Source organism: Medicago truncatula, chromosome 4 (assembly GCF_003473485.1).
Source record: "Medicago truncatula cultivar Jemalong A17 chromosome 4, MtrunA17r5.0-ANR, whole genome shotgun sequence".
Lineage (NCBI taxonomy): Eukaryota > Viridiplantae > Streptophyta > Magnoliopsida > Fabales > Fabaceae > Medicago > Medicago truncatula.
This window is the reverse complement of record NC_053045.1, coordinates 32988989-33008365: the sequence shown is the minus strand read 5'-3', so window position 1 is coordinate 33008365 and position 19377 is coordinate 32988989. Positions and strand designations below refer to the sequence as shown.

The 19377-nt window shown below is 32.5% G+C and overlaps 2 protein-coding genes across 3 annotated transcripts; both read right to left on the bottom strand.

The window, feature by feature from the left end:
• Nucleotides 1–376: 376 nt before the first annotated feature.
• On the bottom strand, nt 377–9392 carry LOC25492608 (uncharacterized). 2 transcript variants are annotated; one of them, XM_013600775.3, is made up of 18 exons: nt 9254–9392; nt 9073–9169; nt 8929–8985; nt 8745–8800; nt 7795–7828; nt 7428–7515; nt 6671–6762; nt 6479–6553; nt 5946–6034; nt 4435–4564; nt 3837–3926; nt 3058–3123; nt 2645–2736; nt 1913–1978; nt 1742–1808; nt 1275–1363; nt 954–1080; nt 377–612 (listed from the first exon to the last, which is right to left on the bottom strand). In XM_013600775.3, the coding sequence occupies exons 1-18, from the start codon at nt 9310–9312 to the stop codon at nt 556–558; spliced, it is 1431 nt and encodes a 476-aa protein (XP_013456229.1). In that variant the 5' UTR covers nt 9313–9392; the 3' UTR covers nt 377–555. The 2 variants fall into 2 exon arrangements, with proteins under 2 accessions (XP_013456229.1, XP_039689597.1); XM_039833663.1 differs by lacking the exon at nt 3058–3123.
• Nucleotides 9393–9564: 172 nt separating this feature from the next.
• LOC25492607 (histone H3.2) lies at nt 9565–10176 on the bottom strand. Its single transcript, XM_013600774.3, has one exon. The coding sequence runs from the start codon at nt 10112–10114 to the stop codon at nt 9704–9706; it is 411 nt and encodes a 136-aa protein (XP_013456228.1). The 5' UTR covers nt 10115–10176; the 3' UTR covers nt 9565–9703.
• Between the last annotated feature and the right edge of the window lie 9201 nt (nt 10177–19377).

Below are 19377 nucleotides of genomic sequence, written 5' to 3'. Positions count from 1 at the left end.
TTAAATGAATCTATATAGCACAAACAATTTACATTCCCAACACATGCGATGCAAGTAACATGACAACAATACACTCCCTCGATTACTATTATAAGCAAAAATTAAATAGATTCAGTTGTAACGCAAAATTATCCAAACTAACCAAGTTTGCATTTTCAAGAAGCAAATTCAGTTGATTATCGTCATAAGGTGGTTTGGTAGTTTGGAGGTGGAACATAAAGATTGAAGAGATAAGGATTGAAAGCCTAGCTTACAAATTACTCTAATATGTGATAGTATATATTTTTTTAGACCTTACACTGCTATTAGTGATCGTGATTGGATTTTGCTTTAAGGCATTCCAGCAATGGTATAGTAGATTTTGTAAAATAGACAGTTTTTTTTTTTTTCTTTTCATTTCCATTTTGAACTAAATTCGATAAAACTATTATACAAGAAAAGAATCCCAAAAAGGGCATATGCTAGGAAGTCATATATTAGGACCCATGTGAATTTGGTTCTGGAAGAGACATTCCAATTGCCATTACTCTACAAAAATTTGACAACTGCTTGGGACTAATCTTCTTCTTTGCATGACTTACGTTTTTGGGAAATCACAAGCAAAGATGTTTCCTGAAACCAACAAAACAATATCAATCGACCTTAGGCACAAGACAGTGAATTAACTAGGAAAATATAGTCATGCACATTTATCACTTGCAAGCTACAATTAATTTTGATTATTACACGCCAAGATAAACTAAAGTTGGAGTGGTGTGAATGGCCACACAAGCAAAAGTCAGAAAAAATCCAAAACAAATTATAGTCAGGCTTAAAAAATGACGCGCTCGCATATAATCATGGTATTCGGATCAAATAATTAGTAAGTTTGAACAACCATGTTAGAAAAGAAGAAAATGAAGCTGATTATGAATGAAGTGGTTTATAATTAAGATGAAAATTCCAACACAAACCTTTGTTCCCGCTACAATGGCATTGTACAAAGGATGAGCAGCACATGACAAAACTTCTTCGGGTAAATGAATGAATCTATTTTGATTCTTTTGTTTGGTTGGATTGGAAAGTTCTTGTATATCCTCCCTATAAAGAAGAAAACTTCAGAACTAATGAAAAAGAAAAAATTCACAACACGTTTTGAGAACTAAATTCAGGCATATAAATGTAAACCTCGTTAATTTGTTGGTGAGCACCTAGGTTTCACTATCTATGTGCTTCGACCGAAGTAAATAATAGGGCTAGGTTAATATATGGATCTAACCATTGGAATGACTTACTTGTAATCCACGTGACTCGGTGAGTTGATACTCGGGTAAAAATCTAACATATGAAGGCCACGATCAAATGGTGACCCTGCCAAATAGACCTGCTCAAGATTGACACACACAATCATTTCATGTATGAACAGAAACAAGAGAGTAATGCTAAGAATCCTACTTAAAACATTAGCACTTAGTACTAGTAGTTTAGTGCAACTATATAATTAAATATAGGATCCTCTCAATGTCCTTTTTTTATAATTTTTAAGTGCATTACTCATTTCTCTACTAAATTACTCTTTATTATTTACAAAAATTTATAACATAATAAATAACCAACAAATACTAAAAAGGATAAACTTCAAAAAAAAAATTGTTAACAAATTTAATACTACTAGATTAACAAACCAACATGATTAAATGTTATTTTTGTAGAGAATACTGATAGATAAAGAAGGTACACTACATCAATAAAGGTTTCTTACCGAACATGTCGATAACCATGAAGGTTTTCTTAAATCCATTTGATCGAGAGAAGCATAGGAATCATTTCTAACAAAGAATAAACAGTAAATAAGATAGTTAGATGTATTCTGCAAAACCTTTTCGCAAATATCCACAAAGCAAATCTAGAATGTGACAACTAACAAACTTACAACCAAGCTGGGGGTGGGCAGTGAATATGTGTAACTTCAAACTTATTAATATCCAAAATGCCCGACCTACATGAAAATATTAAAGAAACAATTTAGCGTGTCAGATTAACATAGGTAAGAAAGCATTTATTCTTGACACTTAAAATTCAATATAAAGCAAACAAATGTTTGAGATGTACTGAACCACTATTCAGTATTGACATCAAAAGAGCATTGATTAACGGTAGACTCATCACCAACAAAAACAATATACAAGTCTCTTCTCACTAGATGAGTTAAGCAACGTAGTTTAAATGATGACATATACCTTATGATAAATTAAATTCAAAGATAAAGCATCTACCTCTAAATCTATCTTAATGGTTGGCTTATAGTTTTACTTATTCTCTATATCTCGGCTAACTATTGGACTGACATTCTCCTGATAACCCTCCAAAGTCCTCATCCAATTCATTTGTTCAGTACCCCTCAAATTGAGGGGCTTTAGTCTTATGGAGAAAATTAGAACCCCCAAGCCAGGTGAGGGAGTAGCATCCCTCTTCCTCCTCTCTTTCCCCTCAAACCCTTCCACTCCCAGCTCTTTAACAAGGTCTTAGTGCATAATCAAATGAAAGAATATCCTCCGTAGCTGAAGAAAGAAATCAGGCATGCAAAAAAACACACTAGGCATAGTCTCAAAATGCTGTCTTACACAATAGAAGGGGAAGTAAACCAATACATTAACCAACCTACCAGCCATCTTCTAGATGGAATGCTAACTGATATGGACACGATGGATTAAGGCCAATAGATTGAATCTCCTTGGGAACAATTTCTGTTTGTGCCTACACAACAATAAGAATGGCTTAGCCTATAAATTCTTAAGAATATGAACAATCTCTATGGAAGTCAGCCAGTCACAACAAATATGGAATGTTTATAATGATATACATATAGATATGAGATTTTTAAATGCATCAAAAGCCTTTTCAGTTTCCACAAGTATAACACCAGTTTCAGCTGAAACACATTTCTATTAGGCATAGAAATTTAAAAACAATAAAAAGAAAATCAATGATGGAAAATATACGTAGGCATCACGGAAGAAAGTAAACAACTTTGCTCCCCTTTAATTTGTGAAAGAAATAGATAGATAGTCACCACACCTTTAAGGATCCAATCTTCTCAAGTAACGTTGCCAACTTCACTGATGTTACAGGTGGATGGCATGTCTAGAAAGCCAAAGAAATCAGCATAAAATCAATAGATATTAGAAAACATATCTTAACATTTATCCAAGAGGTAATGTTTTTTGTTCAACAAAAGTATGCTGCAAACATATCATACTTTGTAATAAAAGGTAGTGTGGAGAGAAGTGTGTAACACCATAACTTTTAAGTTCTAGAAAAGCATGCATCATGAGGTCACAAGATTCGGCCTCTATGTCTATTAATTACAATTTATGTAATAGGTATAATGCAGACTTAATTAAAAAAAGTACGGTATTTTATCCCCCTCCCTAAGAAGGCGCATGCACCTCCATGGTACCAAGACAATTTGTAATATCCTACCCTAAAAGTAAACTGGAACAAGACAATTGTATTACCAATTTACAACATTAAAAAAAAAAAATTACCTTGCACGGTAATCTTTCGTCAAATGATGTTTATACTGTTAAACAAAATCTCAATACTAGAACATTGTTACTTTTCATTAACATACTGAAAACATTATAAAATGAAAATCATGTAAAGATTTTAATTTGTAAATAGAGACTAAGCCATTAACAAGTAGCCAGTTGAATGCAATTGGCCTAAGACTCAGGTTTGGCAAGAGAAGATGTACTACGGAGGTAATATATTTCCAAATAGCCTTTGACTCCTATATTTAGAGTTGTCTTTTTCAGAACACATTAGCAAGAAAAAACACATAGTGCGGAAATAACCTCTTTGTGACTTAGGAATGCAGTAGATGCTCTTCCACCACGAATATCCCACACATACACGATCCCATGCCTCCCAGCACCATAAATAATCTGGAAAAGATAGAATAAACAATATGTAATCTTAAACTCGTTAAAACCAAAATCTGATGCAATTGCAATGGGTATGTTAGTGCAGTGTTATCAAGGTGGACCTGAACAGTGTGCTATTCGCTAAAATTAAAAATTAAAATCACCAAAATATGGTTCAAGTGTATATTTCGTATACATAGAAGTTATAACTAATTTACAGAACTTTAAATATGTTTAAACGACTATCCCGCAAAGATTTGTATAATGCTCAGCTCAGTCATATCAAACTTCAACAGCCTAAGATATCTGCTTTGGGCTCATATAATTAAAACACTGTCAAGTCAACACCAGTTCCCTGATTAGTCATTGGTTCTCTGTGTAACTATACGAAGGACCCATCAAATGCAAAAGTTAAAACAAGATTTTAGAAAAGCTTTCAATGACTCGATCCAAGAAAGAAATGTACAAATTTATTAGTGTTCCTAGAGAATCGAAGATTATTTGATACACTACATAAATAATTGCTGACCTGGTTTTCTGCATCTAATTGGACGCTGTTAAGGGTACCAAATGAAGCAGATGTTAGTTCGAGGCAAGGCAGGCTCTTTACTCTTCTATCCCAAACATTAATCGTACCATGCGTGTCAGAACCAAATATCCTGTTAAATTTGCTTCCAGATTGAGAAGAGCACGGTGACAGAAATGATGATGAATTCATAGAATAAAAACCATTATCAAGAGTAAATCATGCTTAGACTCGACTACAAGGACTATGAGCTCACAAGTACATTAAAAAGCTATCCTTAAAATGTAGGCATATTGTGTGAGTATTGATTAACCTATCCTTATTACACCCACAAGATGAATAATCTTTCAAGGTAGGGGCATAAGATCTGGAAATTTCTTTTGACTTTGTTCTATCATGATTACCACCTTGCACTTTCTATTGAAGTTGAAAATCTAGATGAGTTTGGAAGAGTGGAATTGATAGAAGTTGGGTATTATGGGGTGACCAAGTGCCGCATCGAATTATATTGAATGCATGTTGGAGTACTTAAGTAGCTTAGTTCTTCCCCAGGACAGCTAACTTCTGAATGTTTTCCAAGTGTGTGGGTGCTTAACAAATAGTACTGAATCTGGTTGCAAATGTCTCGTAAACGTTACCTACAAAGGGGCTAACTGAAAGAAACAAAAAAACACAAGTGCTGTATGGTACAGTTGCGCTATGATTTGAGATCATTCCCTATTTTGGGTGGATATAGTTCTTCACGTGTAATTCATTATGGATTCATTTTACGATATTTATAAAGTGTTATGCTTGATTTTCAAATATTTTCATAACCATGAAGTTTTTAAAGGATGCAACTTTAATATCGAAGTTTGATTTTGGCTAAACACTCGTGCAAATCCATATTTCTCACTTTCTCCTTCTTATCCGCTTTGTTTAATACGCTCTCACTAAACTGAGACAATTAGAATTCACAATAAACTGAGACAATTAGAATTCACAATTCTGACTCACCCCATTTCCCTTCTCTTTTTCTCCAAAATTACAGGTACAGGGTAGGTTATCTTTGGATTTGCAGATCTTTCTAGAAGTTCTTTATTATAGTAGCCTCTAATTGAAGGGTAGCTAATGCTTTCTTGGCTTCAGTATAATGTAGCTATAAAAATGGGATCTTCCTCTTCTTTTGGATTGTATGAGTAGCCACACTAGAAAATGATGTACATAAGTGTGAGGCTATAGATAATGATATCTTGGTTATTGACAGTGATTGATGTTTCTGAAAGCTAGAAAAACATAGGAGAATCTGCACATTTTCGGCATTTTTTTTTGTCAGGTTAATCATGTTGAGTAGCATGTGCGTCAGTCAAATCTAAGGATGGATCATGATGATCAGTCACAACAAAAACAGTGGACAAAATTATATATCAACAGAAGTATTTATATTAAATCTTTAGACAAGAATAAGTTACATCATATTAAGAATTCATCATTTGACGCAAAGAAACAGCTCCTCTAAATTAAGGTTCACTAACCTTGAGTCATCCGATGCAAAAGCAACATCAGATAGACCTTTAGGAATGTTCGATCCATTAACTGTGGTGGTAGTTCTTGTACGTAACTCCTGTACGTCATTTATTTAAGGATGAAAAAATTGCTTACACTAGCATATATATTAAACCACTTGAAGTTGAAATTAGCAGTTAGAATATCCCTCAAAATCATGAAGATGAGGAATATGTGATAACGTAAGAAAATAGACGTTCTATAATATTCTGATGGATGTTTGTACAGTGTTTCTTGGTTCATTTGTTTAGATAAGCACCTATGAGAAATGGCTTGCATAGTTTTTGCCCAGTGCACCTTATTTAAGGTGATAGTTTGATGATTTGATCAAAGTTGAAAAAGGTGCAACATGTTAGTTTTAACAACAAAAACAGAAGACAGGACACCACTCAATGGTAACAAGAAATAAATGATTTTGGAAAGAAAAGAATGGTGGCATAATAATGTGAAGAGAAGCTAGATTTAACAGGAAGTGCACTAAAATATTATAATGGAAACTTACTTCAATTGGTTCTGACATCATATATGTAACATCAAATATGAGTAGTGCATTACGTTTCAAAGAGCCACAAAGAACCTGAAATCAAAAGGGCAAAGTTTAAATTGAAGGGAAAATAAAACATTAATTTGGTTAGAGATAATATAAATTTCACAGTACAGTGCAAGCAAGAAGGCAATTTAATTAACTTTAAACCTCATTCTGGTTAAGAGGATTCCATTTGACAACATCAAGTTGTGAATCGGGTGAGAGATGCAGTAAAAGTTTGCTTTCGTCTTCTGGCAAGCCTGTCATTAGTCATCACAATAGCATAAGTGTCAACATAAACAATCATAACATGTACATTTGAACTTCATACCTAAAAAGTAACAAACTAAGAGCCAAAATGGGAGCTCCCAAATGCTTTTTCCTTACTGTCTCGTAGATGACATGGTAAAAAAAGCATGAAAATTTCGCATGATCGTAGAGAAAAATCAAATAAATTTTTTGAAGCCTCTATGATCATGCTAATGGCAATGGGACCCGGTGTTTGAAACATAGTCAAGAAGCGGACAAAACTGAGACATAAAATTTCGCATGCTAACAACTATTATCTTTCCGCCAAAAGAGATCACTGCTTAAAGACACAAAAGAAAGCAATATGTATATAGGGAAGTGAACTCAAGTGGAAGCAAAATAGGCAAACTTGCTTATTAAATAATGCAAGTATTCATCAAGACTAACAGATGCAAGAAAATAGGAATATTGCTCATGGAGCACTTAAATTCTAGACTAATGCCCCAAAAATCAAAGAATCGATAGTTTGGTAAAAACTCAAGATAGAGATTGAGTTGATAGTTTGGTCAAAACTCAAGATAGAGATTGAAATGGAAATCATTGGTGTACTACTCTAACAATGAGCTTCACAGCATTAGTTTACGAAACAAACCGTTGCTACTAAAGCCAAACTTACATTTTAATTTGTTTGTTTTGCAATAAAGAGCTTCGAAGTCATGAACCGTTAAGCAACCTGATTTTGTGACAGATGCCAAGTATATTCCCTAGAATAAAATTTAAAAATAGAATGAAAAAACAGTGAAACTAGTCAGCTTTATCAAATTAGTGCATTCTTCACAAATGAGCAAAAAGATACTCACACAAAAAGTACTTTGGTGACTTAACATGAATCCAAAAAATATAATGCATCTTAAGAAAAGTGATACAAATGAAAATAAATAGTGGATGAACATTTCCTTAAGCATGTGAAATTAGTATCATAATCATAAGTTAACCCAAACAAGCTACAAATGTTTTCTACTATCATCCACCAATTGAATTACCTTGTTGTCAAAGTCTACAGAAGATACACCTTTCCTGTTAACAAACAAATGTGAGTCATTAAGCCTTTGTAAAGAGAATTTGCTAGTAACATGTAAAATACACAATTCTGTTTTACATTATAATTGGCATAAACCAGGAAATGATGAGTAATATCCTTATATCATTTTCACGTTAATTTAAATTACCAATCATCATGTAGCTGATTTGATTTTATTGATTACATATTTGCTTCATAGCTAAAACTACATGTGTGTGGTTAGTTTGTATAATTTGGTAAAAAAGTTAGATATACAATACCTTTTGTATATGTTATTGCAGATTAATCAACTTGCATGTTATGTGTTGAGAAGTAACTTTGTTATCGAAAATGTTTGAAAAGACTATTCATTATCTGTTAACGTAAGCAAAGTCAATGTGATCATTTCAGTCCCTCCTATGGGGCCTGAAACAACATTTCCAAAATGCGATCATTGAAACTGATGCTAAGTTGTGGTAAATTGTCTGTATGGTTCCACAAAGGTTGTTGTCATTGAACATATGACTTTAGACTGCTTGCACATACTATCTAGAATGGACAATACCACAGCCTTTTATGTTTTCTGGAAGGATGTTTTATCAATAACAATTACATTCTCTCATCAAATATATACATATCCCTTGCCTCCAACCAATGAAGTAGCTGGTTTAATATATGCTGTGTAGAATTTTCACTTCAAAATGAAGTCGTGTCCTGCTGTCCGACAAAACACAGCATGTTTGATTACATAGCGTTTACGTGTCAGTGTCATGTCCAATGTTAAAGTCAGTGTTGTGTTGGTTGTGAAGTGTTGACAGCACAACTAAAGTGTTTCCAAACTTTCAATTTTATTCAAAAAAATAAAATCCATCAAACAAATTATTTTCTCCTTTCTTTTATCTTTTGTGAAAGAGGAAAAGTTGAAACATTTACCTTCTTCTTAATGGAAGAAGGCGTTCACCACTTGCCTCACTAAGAATTCGATTAATCTGCATCACAATAACCCTAAATTACAACAACAAAATTGTATCCCACTAAGCAGGGTCAGCTAATAATCGGCTTAAACTATATCATTTTAAGTGACCATCTATACAAACAATAATCAATCAATACATACATTAGAGTTGCAAGGCGCGTCGATTTCCATTTGATACAAGTGTGGGAACACTCCAACCTTCACAAAATTTCAACAACACCATCAAAATGACATTAAACCAATCAAAAGCCAACAACCAAAATACAAAACCAGACAAAAACAAACCTCAGAATAAGAACCCATAAGCAAGTTCATCATTTCATGTCGAAAATTCGGCTCAAATTTCCCATTCAGTTCAACTAAACTTCTCTTCCAACGAAACCTTCAATTGCAACACACACAAATCTAAACACTAATACTCAATTACAAAAATCACTTAAATAAATAACTTTTAAACTAATTTTACCTATGAAGAAGCTTAACCCTTTCTTTCAAATGCTTTTTAGGAACCAAATATTTATCCATTTTCGCGCTTTCTCTGAAAATAATCGCTTAAACCCCTCAAAACCAAAAATAATTTTCAACCAAACAACTCTCTCTCTCTCTTCAACAGCGTCCAAAAAAATTCCCGCCAATTAAATGGGCCCCAATAAAGTTTTGTGGGCCACACTTAAGCCCAGCCCAATATCACCAAAAAAAAAACGTGCGTAAGCTGAACGATTAAATTAGAATAAGAAATTAATTAATATTAATTAAACACAATAAATCATAATCAAATTTAATGAAACCAGTAATTTCATTTCATTTCATTCCGATAATAATAACATTACATCACCGATATACGATTACATTAGAAAACGAAACGCTAAATCTTCGAAATTTCAAGTAAATTACATTAATAACCCTAAGCCTATGCTTAAGCCCTCTCGCCTCTGATTCTGCGAGCGAGTTGAATATCCTTGGGCATAATGGTAACTCTCTTAGCATGAATAGCGCAAAGATTTGTATCTTCAAAGAGTCCAACGAGATAAGCTTCAGCAGCTTCTTGAAGAGCAGAAACAGCGCTACTCTGGAAACGGAGATCGGTTTTGAAATCTTGAGCGATTTCACGAACGAGACGTTGGAATGGAAGTTTTCGGATGAGAAGCTCTGTGCTTTTTTGGTACTTGCGGATTTCGCGAAGTGCAACGGTTCCGGGACGGAAACGGTGAGGTTTCTTCACTCCGCCGGTGGCTGGAGCGGATTTCCGGGCGGCTTTTGTTGCTAGCTGCTTCCTTGGTGCTTTTCCTCCGGTGGATTTGCGAGCTGTTTGCTTTGTACGAGCCATTGAAATTGAAATTTGAATGAAATGAGATTTGAGTTATGCTATGTGTTTGTGTTGTGTTGAGTGAAGGGAAGAAGAGGTGTATTTATAGAGTGTGGGGTGTAAGAAGAGTGAGGCGCGGGATTTGAAATGTGTTTTGAAATTTTTGGTTTTGTTGAGATTTGATTGATTGTGGAGTGAATGTGGCCGTTGATAAGAAGCTAATCAACGGTTGTAGTGGTTAGTTGAGTGATGGCACGGATCGTGATCCGTGTGACTGTGAAAGAACCAATAGCTGGATAAGTGTAAATGGGGAGATAAGATTTTTTAAACAGGAGATGTAAAAATTATAATAAGGATCATGAATCAAAGTCCATGAATAATTGTAATCAGTAAAATGATTAAGTAAATAAAAAGAAGTATTTGATGCGAAATTAAATTAACTTTGCAAAGTGAACGATTTTGGATCAGTAGTCCATGCTTATGAAGATGCAAGAAATAAAATGAGAATCATGAAATATTTATATAAAGTTTGGCTTATTGTTCAAGAGAATTGGTGAATTATATAGTACATTATGATGCTTGTTTAAGGTTATCACCGCATCAAAGATCCACTATTTATATGAAGGAGGTCTTTCATGACTAACTTGTTCTTTTCAGGTTTAAATATGTCATTGATTCTGCACTTTTACGGAATTTTAACATTGGTCCCGGCACTATTTTTTGTTTGGCATTAATTCCTTCACTTTGTAAAAAATTGGCTTTGGTCCTTCTGTTAAGTCCAAGTTAAAAAACAAAAAACAAAACTAATGGTGTGTCACGTGGACCAATCTAAGTTTGTTCGCGGTCCGGTTTGGATCCGTTTTGAGGCAAAAACTCATCCGATCCAAAAATAAAATTATATGCGGATCAGTTCGGTTTTAGATGATTAGTTTTAAAAAACCAATCCAATCCGATCCAAATTAATGCGGTTTAATTTGGATCAGTTTTTGGATGTCCAAATTGTAACTTTTTTTATTAGTAATAATCTTATAGAAATATGATAAAATAATAGGTTCGATACAAAATATAACATATGAAACATGCAAAATAGAAACAAAATTGATTAAATTAAAGTCATACGTAGTATTAAGAGAAATATAAAGAAAAATAATAATAACTTAATATAATATATTATACTTATAAAATTGAAAATATATATATTAAAATATTTGTATGCGGTTCGGTTCGGTTTTGAAAAATCAATCCAAAATCCGATCCAATCCAAACGGTTTTCACAAAATGTCATCCAAACACATCCAATAATATTCGATTTTGTGTGGTTTTCGATTTTTTTTGAATCAGTTTGCGGTTTTAATTTGGATCGATTTGAATTTGAACACCCCTAGACCAATCATTCCACGCCACGTGGCACACTAAAAGACAAAATTTCCAGAATTAAAATATTTCAAGTGTTTAATTCATTATTAGTCCCTACACTTTGGTATTAGTCCCTTTTTTCTTTTTTAAATATTTCAATGATATTATTATGTTTTATTATTAAGATCTTGCTAACAAGTTTCCTAAGGGCACTACTTAAGGATTCAAGAATAAAAATAATTGATAAGTTTTATCTAAAAAAAAATTACTTTTTAAAATTTCAATGCATTGAATGCATCATTTCCAAGACAAAGTTTCTACGTTAGACTTCTTAACAAGTACCTTGAGGGAACTTGTTAGCATTTCCCTTATTATTATTATTATTATTTTGTTCATTATTTTTATTGAGAATAATTAAATAAAATTATTTTTAATGAAAGATTAAGCTTTTAATCTTATTGCATCGTCTTTTTTCTCTAATTGTGATGTCTTTGCTGCCAGCTGAGTTATGTTCACGGGGAATATTAAACAAATTATTGAAATTGATGAAATAAGCTAATTAAAATTATATGTTATATTCTAAAATCTTCAAATTAGTAACAAAATATTTAAATTGAATTGCATTGCTTAGTTGAAAGAAGGTGGTTTTTAGAAGAATGATGATATAAATAGTCAATAAATTTGTTCATGTGATAATCTTGCATACCTTTTCACAAAGTTACCCTCAAGCATATTTTTTTAACAACTGATACAAAATATATTTTGCACTCTTTTTTCCTTCACCATGGTTTTCTCCCACTGAGTTTTTCTGGTAAGATTTTTAACGAGGCAAATATATCGAATATTGTACTCTTTTTCATTCACTAAGATTTTTTCACACTAAGTTTTTTCTTAGTAAGGTTTTAATTAGGCATATTGTCGATGGACATCAAGGGAAAGTGTTATGAATATATCAATTAGTGGATGTCCATCCATTAACTTTCCACATACTTGTAACTTCCACCAGTAAGTGGATTGTAATGTGCTTATTCATTTACCTATTTGTGTCCTATAAATAGGATTTATAATGCAATGTAAAGTTACACTTAAGAAGTAATACAATATACTCTCTTATTCTGTTTTTATCTTGTTCTCTCTACTTTATATTAATTTCATAACAATAAAGAAACTTAACTAGCATGTTAATTCAATTTTAACTGACAATATAACTAATTGTGTATTATAAACACACAAAAAAGAGTGTAACACTACCCACGGATACGTCATTAGTTGAAAATAAATTAAGTAACATCTATTGATAGCATATCTTTAAATAAATTTGATGATAAATTTGCTAAATTAATATCACATCATAAGAAACTACTAATTCATTTGAAAAAGTCTAGTAAAAATTTAGTAATTACACCATTGATCTTCACATGATAGAACGATGTGCCTGATCATAACATCCAATATCACATTCATCATTGTCATTTCCATTTCCTTCAAAGACATACTAGAGTTAAGAACTATTGTAAAAAAAAAATAATAATGATCATAACTTCATGCTATTGGAGTTTAGGTTTTTGCATTAGTTCTAATAATTCCCACCTCTATTAAGAGATTACGACACCGAACTGTCATGCAACAATTGATTATAACAACACTGTACTCGATGATTTTATAACCATCCTACTTGTGTTGTTCGTCAACTTCCATTTTTCAATTGTAGGTGAATTTTCACGGGTTGTGCATGTTAACCTAATCTCTCCTTCAAAAAAAATAATAATAATCTCTATTATCTTGTGGAATGACCTTAGCCAATCATACAGGATGTCACCACCCTACATTTGTTTCACATTTAATTGATTAACCATTTCACGTAATCAATTATTTTTGTTAGCTCAATCAATTAATTCATCGATTAATAGAAAAGTAGTATGTTATAACATGTTTTACATATGCATTGAAGCTTTATGATATGCCTCATTATTAGGAGTGCCAATTTGTTTTAATAGTCTTTGTAAATAGTTAGAGGATTATTGAATTTTGTTTTAGTATTTCAAAGGTACCTGTGAATTTACACAAATGTCTTTTATTTTTACACAAGTGTGCATAAAGATGAAAAAAAATCTAAAACAATAGATGTAGATAAATAAGAGTTTAAAAAACAAAAATCTTTTTATGCATATTATAACCAGATGAGTAATTTTTATTTTAGAAAACTCGACATCTGATCTAACGACCGACCAATCCCAATGTTCATTTGTGGGCAAGCATATTATAGCCAGATGATGAGTAATTTTTATTTTAGAAAACTTGGCATCCGATCTAACGGCTGAACAATCCCAATGTTCATTTGCGGGCAACCTAATTGAAGTTAGAACAAAACTTTGCATGGAACCTTAGATTTTTTTTTTTTGAAGGGGAAACCTTACAAATTTTTATATGATTGTTTAAAAAAAAACAGTAATTTAATATATATATATATATATATATATATATATATATATATATATTTTGTTGGAAAAATATATATCATATGAGCTAGTGGTGGAGTGTTTAGTAGCATTGGACAAGATGACACATATTGGTAATTAGCTCATTGTAGGAGGAGAGAATATGATATGGTGAAACTTTCAATATTATTGACATTGCATCTTAAAGGCTGGAATACAATTGCATCCTAATAAGTCTATTTATAGGTGTTAGAAAATGTTTCTAGAACTAGAATAATCTAGGCCTTTGTTTGCCTTTCCTACATTAATTTGTTTATAGGCTTTAACTTAAACTAGACATTAATAGAACAATCTAGAAACATGTAGCAACTTTAAGTTATTCTAGATTTCTCTAATGTATTCTAGAAATATCTAGAAATCTGCATCATATTTCAACACTCCTTCTTGATGCATATTTCGAAAATTCTAAATGTAGTACATAGTTGCACAAACATAGATTTGTGTTATCATCTCCTCATGCATTGATACTCTTGATAGTGAGCTTAGAACTTGAAGCCAACTTCAAAAATGTGAGTTCCTTAGTTAGTTCCCACCCTTGGGATTATGTGATTGTTTGTGCGAGAAAGAATGAATTTCTAGGTTTTCATGAATTATGTTAGTACCCCTTCTATGCTATGCTTGCCAAAATCATGTTAATACTTTCCATGCAAATGTATTTCGGTGTTTTTATGACTCCTTTAGGTAAAATATGCATTAGGGAACTTGGAATCGAGGATTTTGAGCCAAAAACACGAATTATGCAGGTCTTGGTCTATCATAACTCGCTCAAGCGAGAAAACTCCAGAGAGAACTCGCTCAGAGTGAGATGGAAGCAAGTAACTCGCTCAGAGCTAGCTTAGAGCGAGTTTGACAGCACAACATGTGTTTGTTGACTCGTCTGTGGTTCAACAGTGGTCGTTTGAGGCCCGATTCTCGCAGTATTTTCTAAAACATGAACCCCTAAATATCAAGGACCCATATGCTAGTATTTAAAGCTTTCTTAAAAGAAAAGTAACGAACAAGTATTAACATTATTAAGCAAAGCATGGCACATGAGAGTATGATAACACATATGTTATGTTCGGGTAGTATTCTAACCCTTAAGCAATGTGAACACTTATAGAGCCTCAACTTAGACAGTTGAGTATAATTATGCCATTATGTCATCCCATGCATGTTATTTTATGTGCGAATAATTATGTGGTTGTTTACCATTACACGGGTAGGCGTGTCTTTTGCATCCACGCTAGGGGGATACAAGGGGTACACGTTAGGGGGACCGGATACGCTCCACAAGGTAGGCCCACACGACATTAAAAGGAGCTTGATGTTAGGCTCAAATAGAAATTTCACCGGTTATGTCATGGGAATAACTTTAGGGGTTACTCCACGCGGAATTATTCCGTAAAATGGACTCAGATAATGATGTTTGTTGCACGCTAACTCTCTAATGTAATATGAATAGTTTATGAATCAGAATATGATATGATTACGTTATGTCATGAACATGTATATGCTTACACATCAAGACAAGCTTATGATGACACATTGTTGCCAATCTTAATATTTTCCCCCGATCGTCCAGTTTTCAGGATTATGTTATGATTATGTTACGAACATGACATGATTTTACATTAATATTAAGATTAGTGGTCTTAGGTTCCCCTAACCGCTAAGCCAAGTAGAACAGGATATGATATGATTATGTTTTATGCTATGAATAGAACATGCTCATGCCTCAGATACATGTTTATGTAGAAAGTTCAGATAACGATCTTAGCATCTTACGATTGTTCAGGCATGTAGAGCACACACGCACATATAATCAACCTTAATGGGTTATGTGTAGACAAGTGGCAATCGTAGGTTTCCCCCAAGATTGTCTATAGCCTAGGATTAGATGGAGCTCACTGAGACATTATGTCTCATCCCAATCCTTTTATGTTTACAAATTAGAAGGTTGCTTGCGACAAGAGAAGTCAGATTTGCATTTGGATGGATTATCATCAAGAGCTTGATTCGTATCAGTTATAGATTGTTTTCATGGATGATAAATATGTATCAGATGTATGTATTTAACAGTTAGCTTATGTCAAATTTACGAACTTGCTTAATGTATTTATTCATTGAAGTGACTTTATGTTGTAAATTATAATGTATCCAGTACTAAGTTAACCCACATGCTAAATATTCTAAACACGTTTAGTATGGGTGTTACAAATTTGAGAGGTGTTACCTTCACAATGATAAAAAATATGTACCACCTCTTGCCGTAATATTTGTTATTGGTCTCTTTGCCGGTCTTGTTGAAGACTTCTACATGGACCATTCTTGCTCCTTAGGCACTCTAGTAATTTTCCTTGTTCGTCTTGTTAAAGACATCTAACAAGGACCACTTCTACTGCTTAGTTGCATGTGAATCTCCTTGTCGACATTGTTGAAGATTTCTAACAGGGAGCATTCCTGCTTCATAGTTGCTTGTGAGTCTCCTTGTCACTCATGTAGTAGATTCTTGACAGGGACTCATTCTTGCTCTTAGTAGTTACATTTTTCTTCATAGGCTTGTACTTAAGTTGAGCATCAGAGGTCGCAAGTCTCCATTTTTATTTATTGCCTGGACTTGTACTCTATCTGAACTTGAGTCTTATTTGCAATAGGTTTGCGACATTAGTTGGACTTAAACTTAAGAGGGTTGGGTTGTTAAGCTTCCTGAACTCCTCTATTGCCTTCTTAGTTTTGGGTTTGAACTCAAATAGAGTAAGGCCTTGTGGCTAGCTGTACTCCTTTTGTTTTGAGTCATAGTTTAAATTTTCTAGTTTGGTAGGATAGTAGAATTCATGTTGTGGAAAATAGTTGGTGACATGAGGTTATATTTTGCGACGCCTAGTTAATGATCGAACACAAATCTGATACCAATGTTAGAAAAATATAGTGTAGGAGCTAGTGGTGGAGTGTTTAGTAGCATTGGACAAGAGGACACATATTGGTAATTAGCTCATTGTAGGAGGAAAGAATATGATATGATGAAGCCTTCAATATTATTGACATTGCATCTTAAAGGCTTGAATACAATTGCATCCAAATAAGTCTATTTATAGGTGTTAGAAGATGTTTTTAGAACTAGAATAATTTAGGCCTTTGTTTGCCTTTTCTACATTAGATTATTATAGATGTTTCTTGGCTATAACTTAATTTATATATTAATAGAACAATCTAGAAACATTTAGAAACTTTATGTTATTCTAGTTTTCTCTAATGTATTCTAGAAATATCTAGAAATGTGCATCAATGAGGACATTTCAATATATATATATATATATATATATAATACATTTCTTTTGAAATAGATACACTAAATAGAGTTTTGCAACCTCTTAAGGTCCTACCGAGTTTGAGGGGTTAATTTTTGCGGTTGCACAATGAGGACATCAGGTTCACACTAAAAAAAATGATACATAAATGTAATCGAGGTTAGAATTTTCAATAAATTTGTATTTCTAAAGTATATAATATTTTTTTATCTCATATCATGTATGACTCTCCAACAATCATATTCAATACATGAAAAATCAGGGAGCATATATTCAATAGTTTACACAAGTAGTTGGTTGGTGGTGTGGCGATGTAGTTTGTTGTTGATGTTATTTGATTGTTGATATGCATGATTCTAAGAAACATATCTAATACATGAGAAGAAAGGGAGATAAATTGTGCATGATTTATATTTTAATAATACATTATTTATGTTTCCATAATTTCTTTAATTAAAATTTGTAACACCTAAGTTTATAAATTAAAAGAAAATTCTAAATTTTAGATTAAGATAAAAATTAATTTCTCAATAAAGAGTATCCGAGTTTGATAACCAATAGAAAAGTATTTAGTATGTTTTGCTTATGTCCTGATTGAATTTTAAATTATCGGAGTCCGTATTCAAAATTTAAAATATTATAGTACAATAATATGCAAAAAAATTAAAATAAAATATAAATATTGTTTAAGAAAATATGTTTTTTGAAGAAATCAAAATGGAATATATTAAACCAATGTGACTATCCCTTCAATACAAGGTACATCGAAGAATAGAAAATAATTACATCAATGTTTCATCGGACAAAGATACCGACAACAATTACCCAAACAATAAAAAGGACTCTTACACCATTCATAAAATTTATAATAGAAGGAAACAAAATAAGCTTTAAACTACAAAAAGAAAGAAACTTGATATTTTCGAGAAGCTAATACAAAGTGCTTTAATAGTTTTCAAACAAAACAACAAAATTTAAATCGATTATATGAAATAATTGAAAGTTAAAGTATTCACCAAAACTTTAACTTTCTAGTATATTGATATCTTAAACATCTCTTTTTTTTTTTACGCTCACTAATCTCTCTCTCTCTCTTTTTTTTTAAAACCCTTTTTTATTCATTTGTCTCATTTGTTTGTTTGTTATATTAACCACGACTTAATTATACTTTTGGTCCTTGCATTTTGACCAACTCACGAAATTGATCCTACCTCTTTTAAATCGAACAAAATCGTCCCTAAACTATATGTTTTTTTGCAGTTTTAGTCCTATCTTTCTATTTCCAACTCCAGAAACGCACAGAAATGAAAGTTTTAGTACAACCACCTATGCTCAACCATGAAATAAACAAGGAATAAATCATGTGGGTACAAGGAATCTACTTTGTTCAGCACACAAACCAAGAAAACCCCTAATTTATAAGACATGTTTCAGGTATGTAACATGTCTCGGAAATTAGGTTTGTGTGCTGAATTAAGTAGATTCCTTGTACCCATATGTTTTATTCTTTGTTTATTTCATGGCTGAACATAGGTGGTTGGACTAAAACTGTCATTTTTGTGCGTTTCTGGAGTTGGAAATAGGGAGATAAGACTAAAACTGCAAAAAAACATACACCCTCCGGTCACTATTATAAGCAAAAAACCATATTTTAGGTTCATTCATTAAATGTTGTATGTAACCTAAATATAGACAACATACAACATTTAATGAATGAACCTAGAAAATGAATTTTTGCTTATAATAGTGACCAGAGGGTGTATAGTTTAAGGACGATTTTGTTCAATTTAAAAAAGATAGCACCATTTTCGTGAGTTGGTCAAAATGGTAGGATCAAAAGTGTAATTAAGCCTATTAACCACACTTAAGTTGATATGATGTTGTTGGCTTAAGATCTTTTAATCTGTTTCTCTCAAAGTTTTAAGTTTGATTATTCTTAATGATAATTTCAGTAGGTTAATTTGACATTTTCTAACAATTTCTTTTATCAATTTTATATTATATATTGAGTGTGTAGAGGAGTCTGAAGATTCGATAGATTATGTTTAACCAGATATGGATTTGCTGCTGTAGCAAATTCACACAGTTTTCCGCAGTAGTAAATCTCATCCATCAATCCATGATCTGACGGTTCCAATTC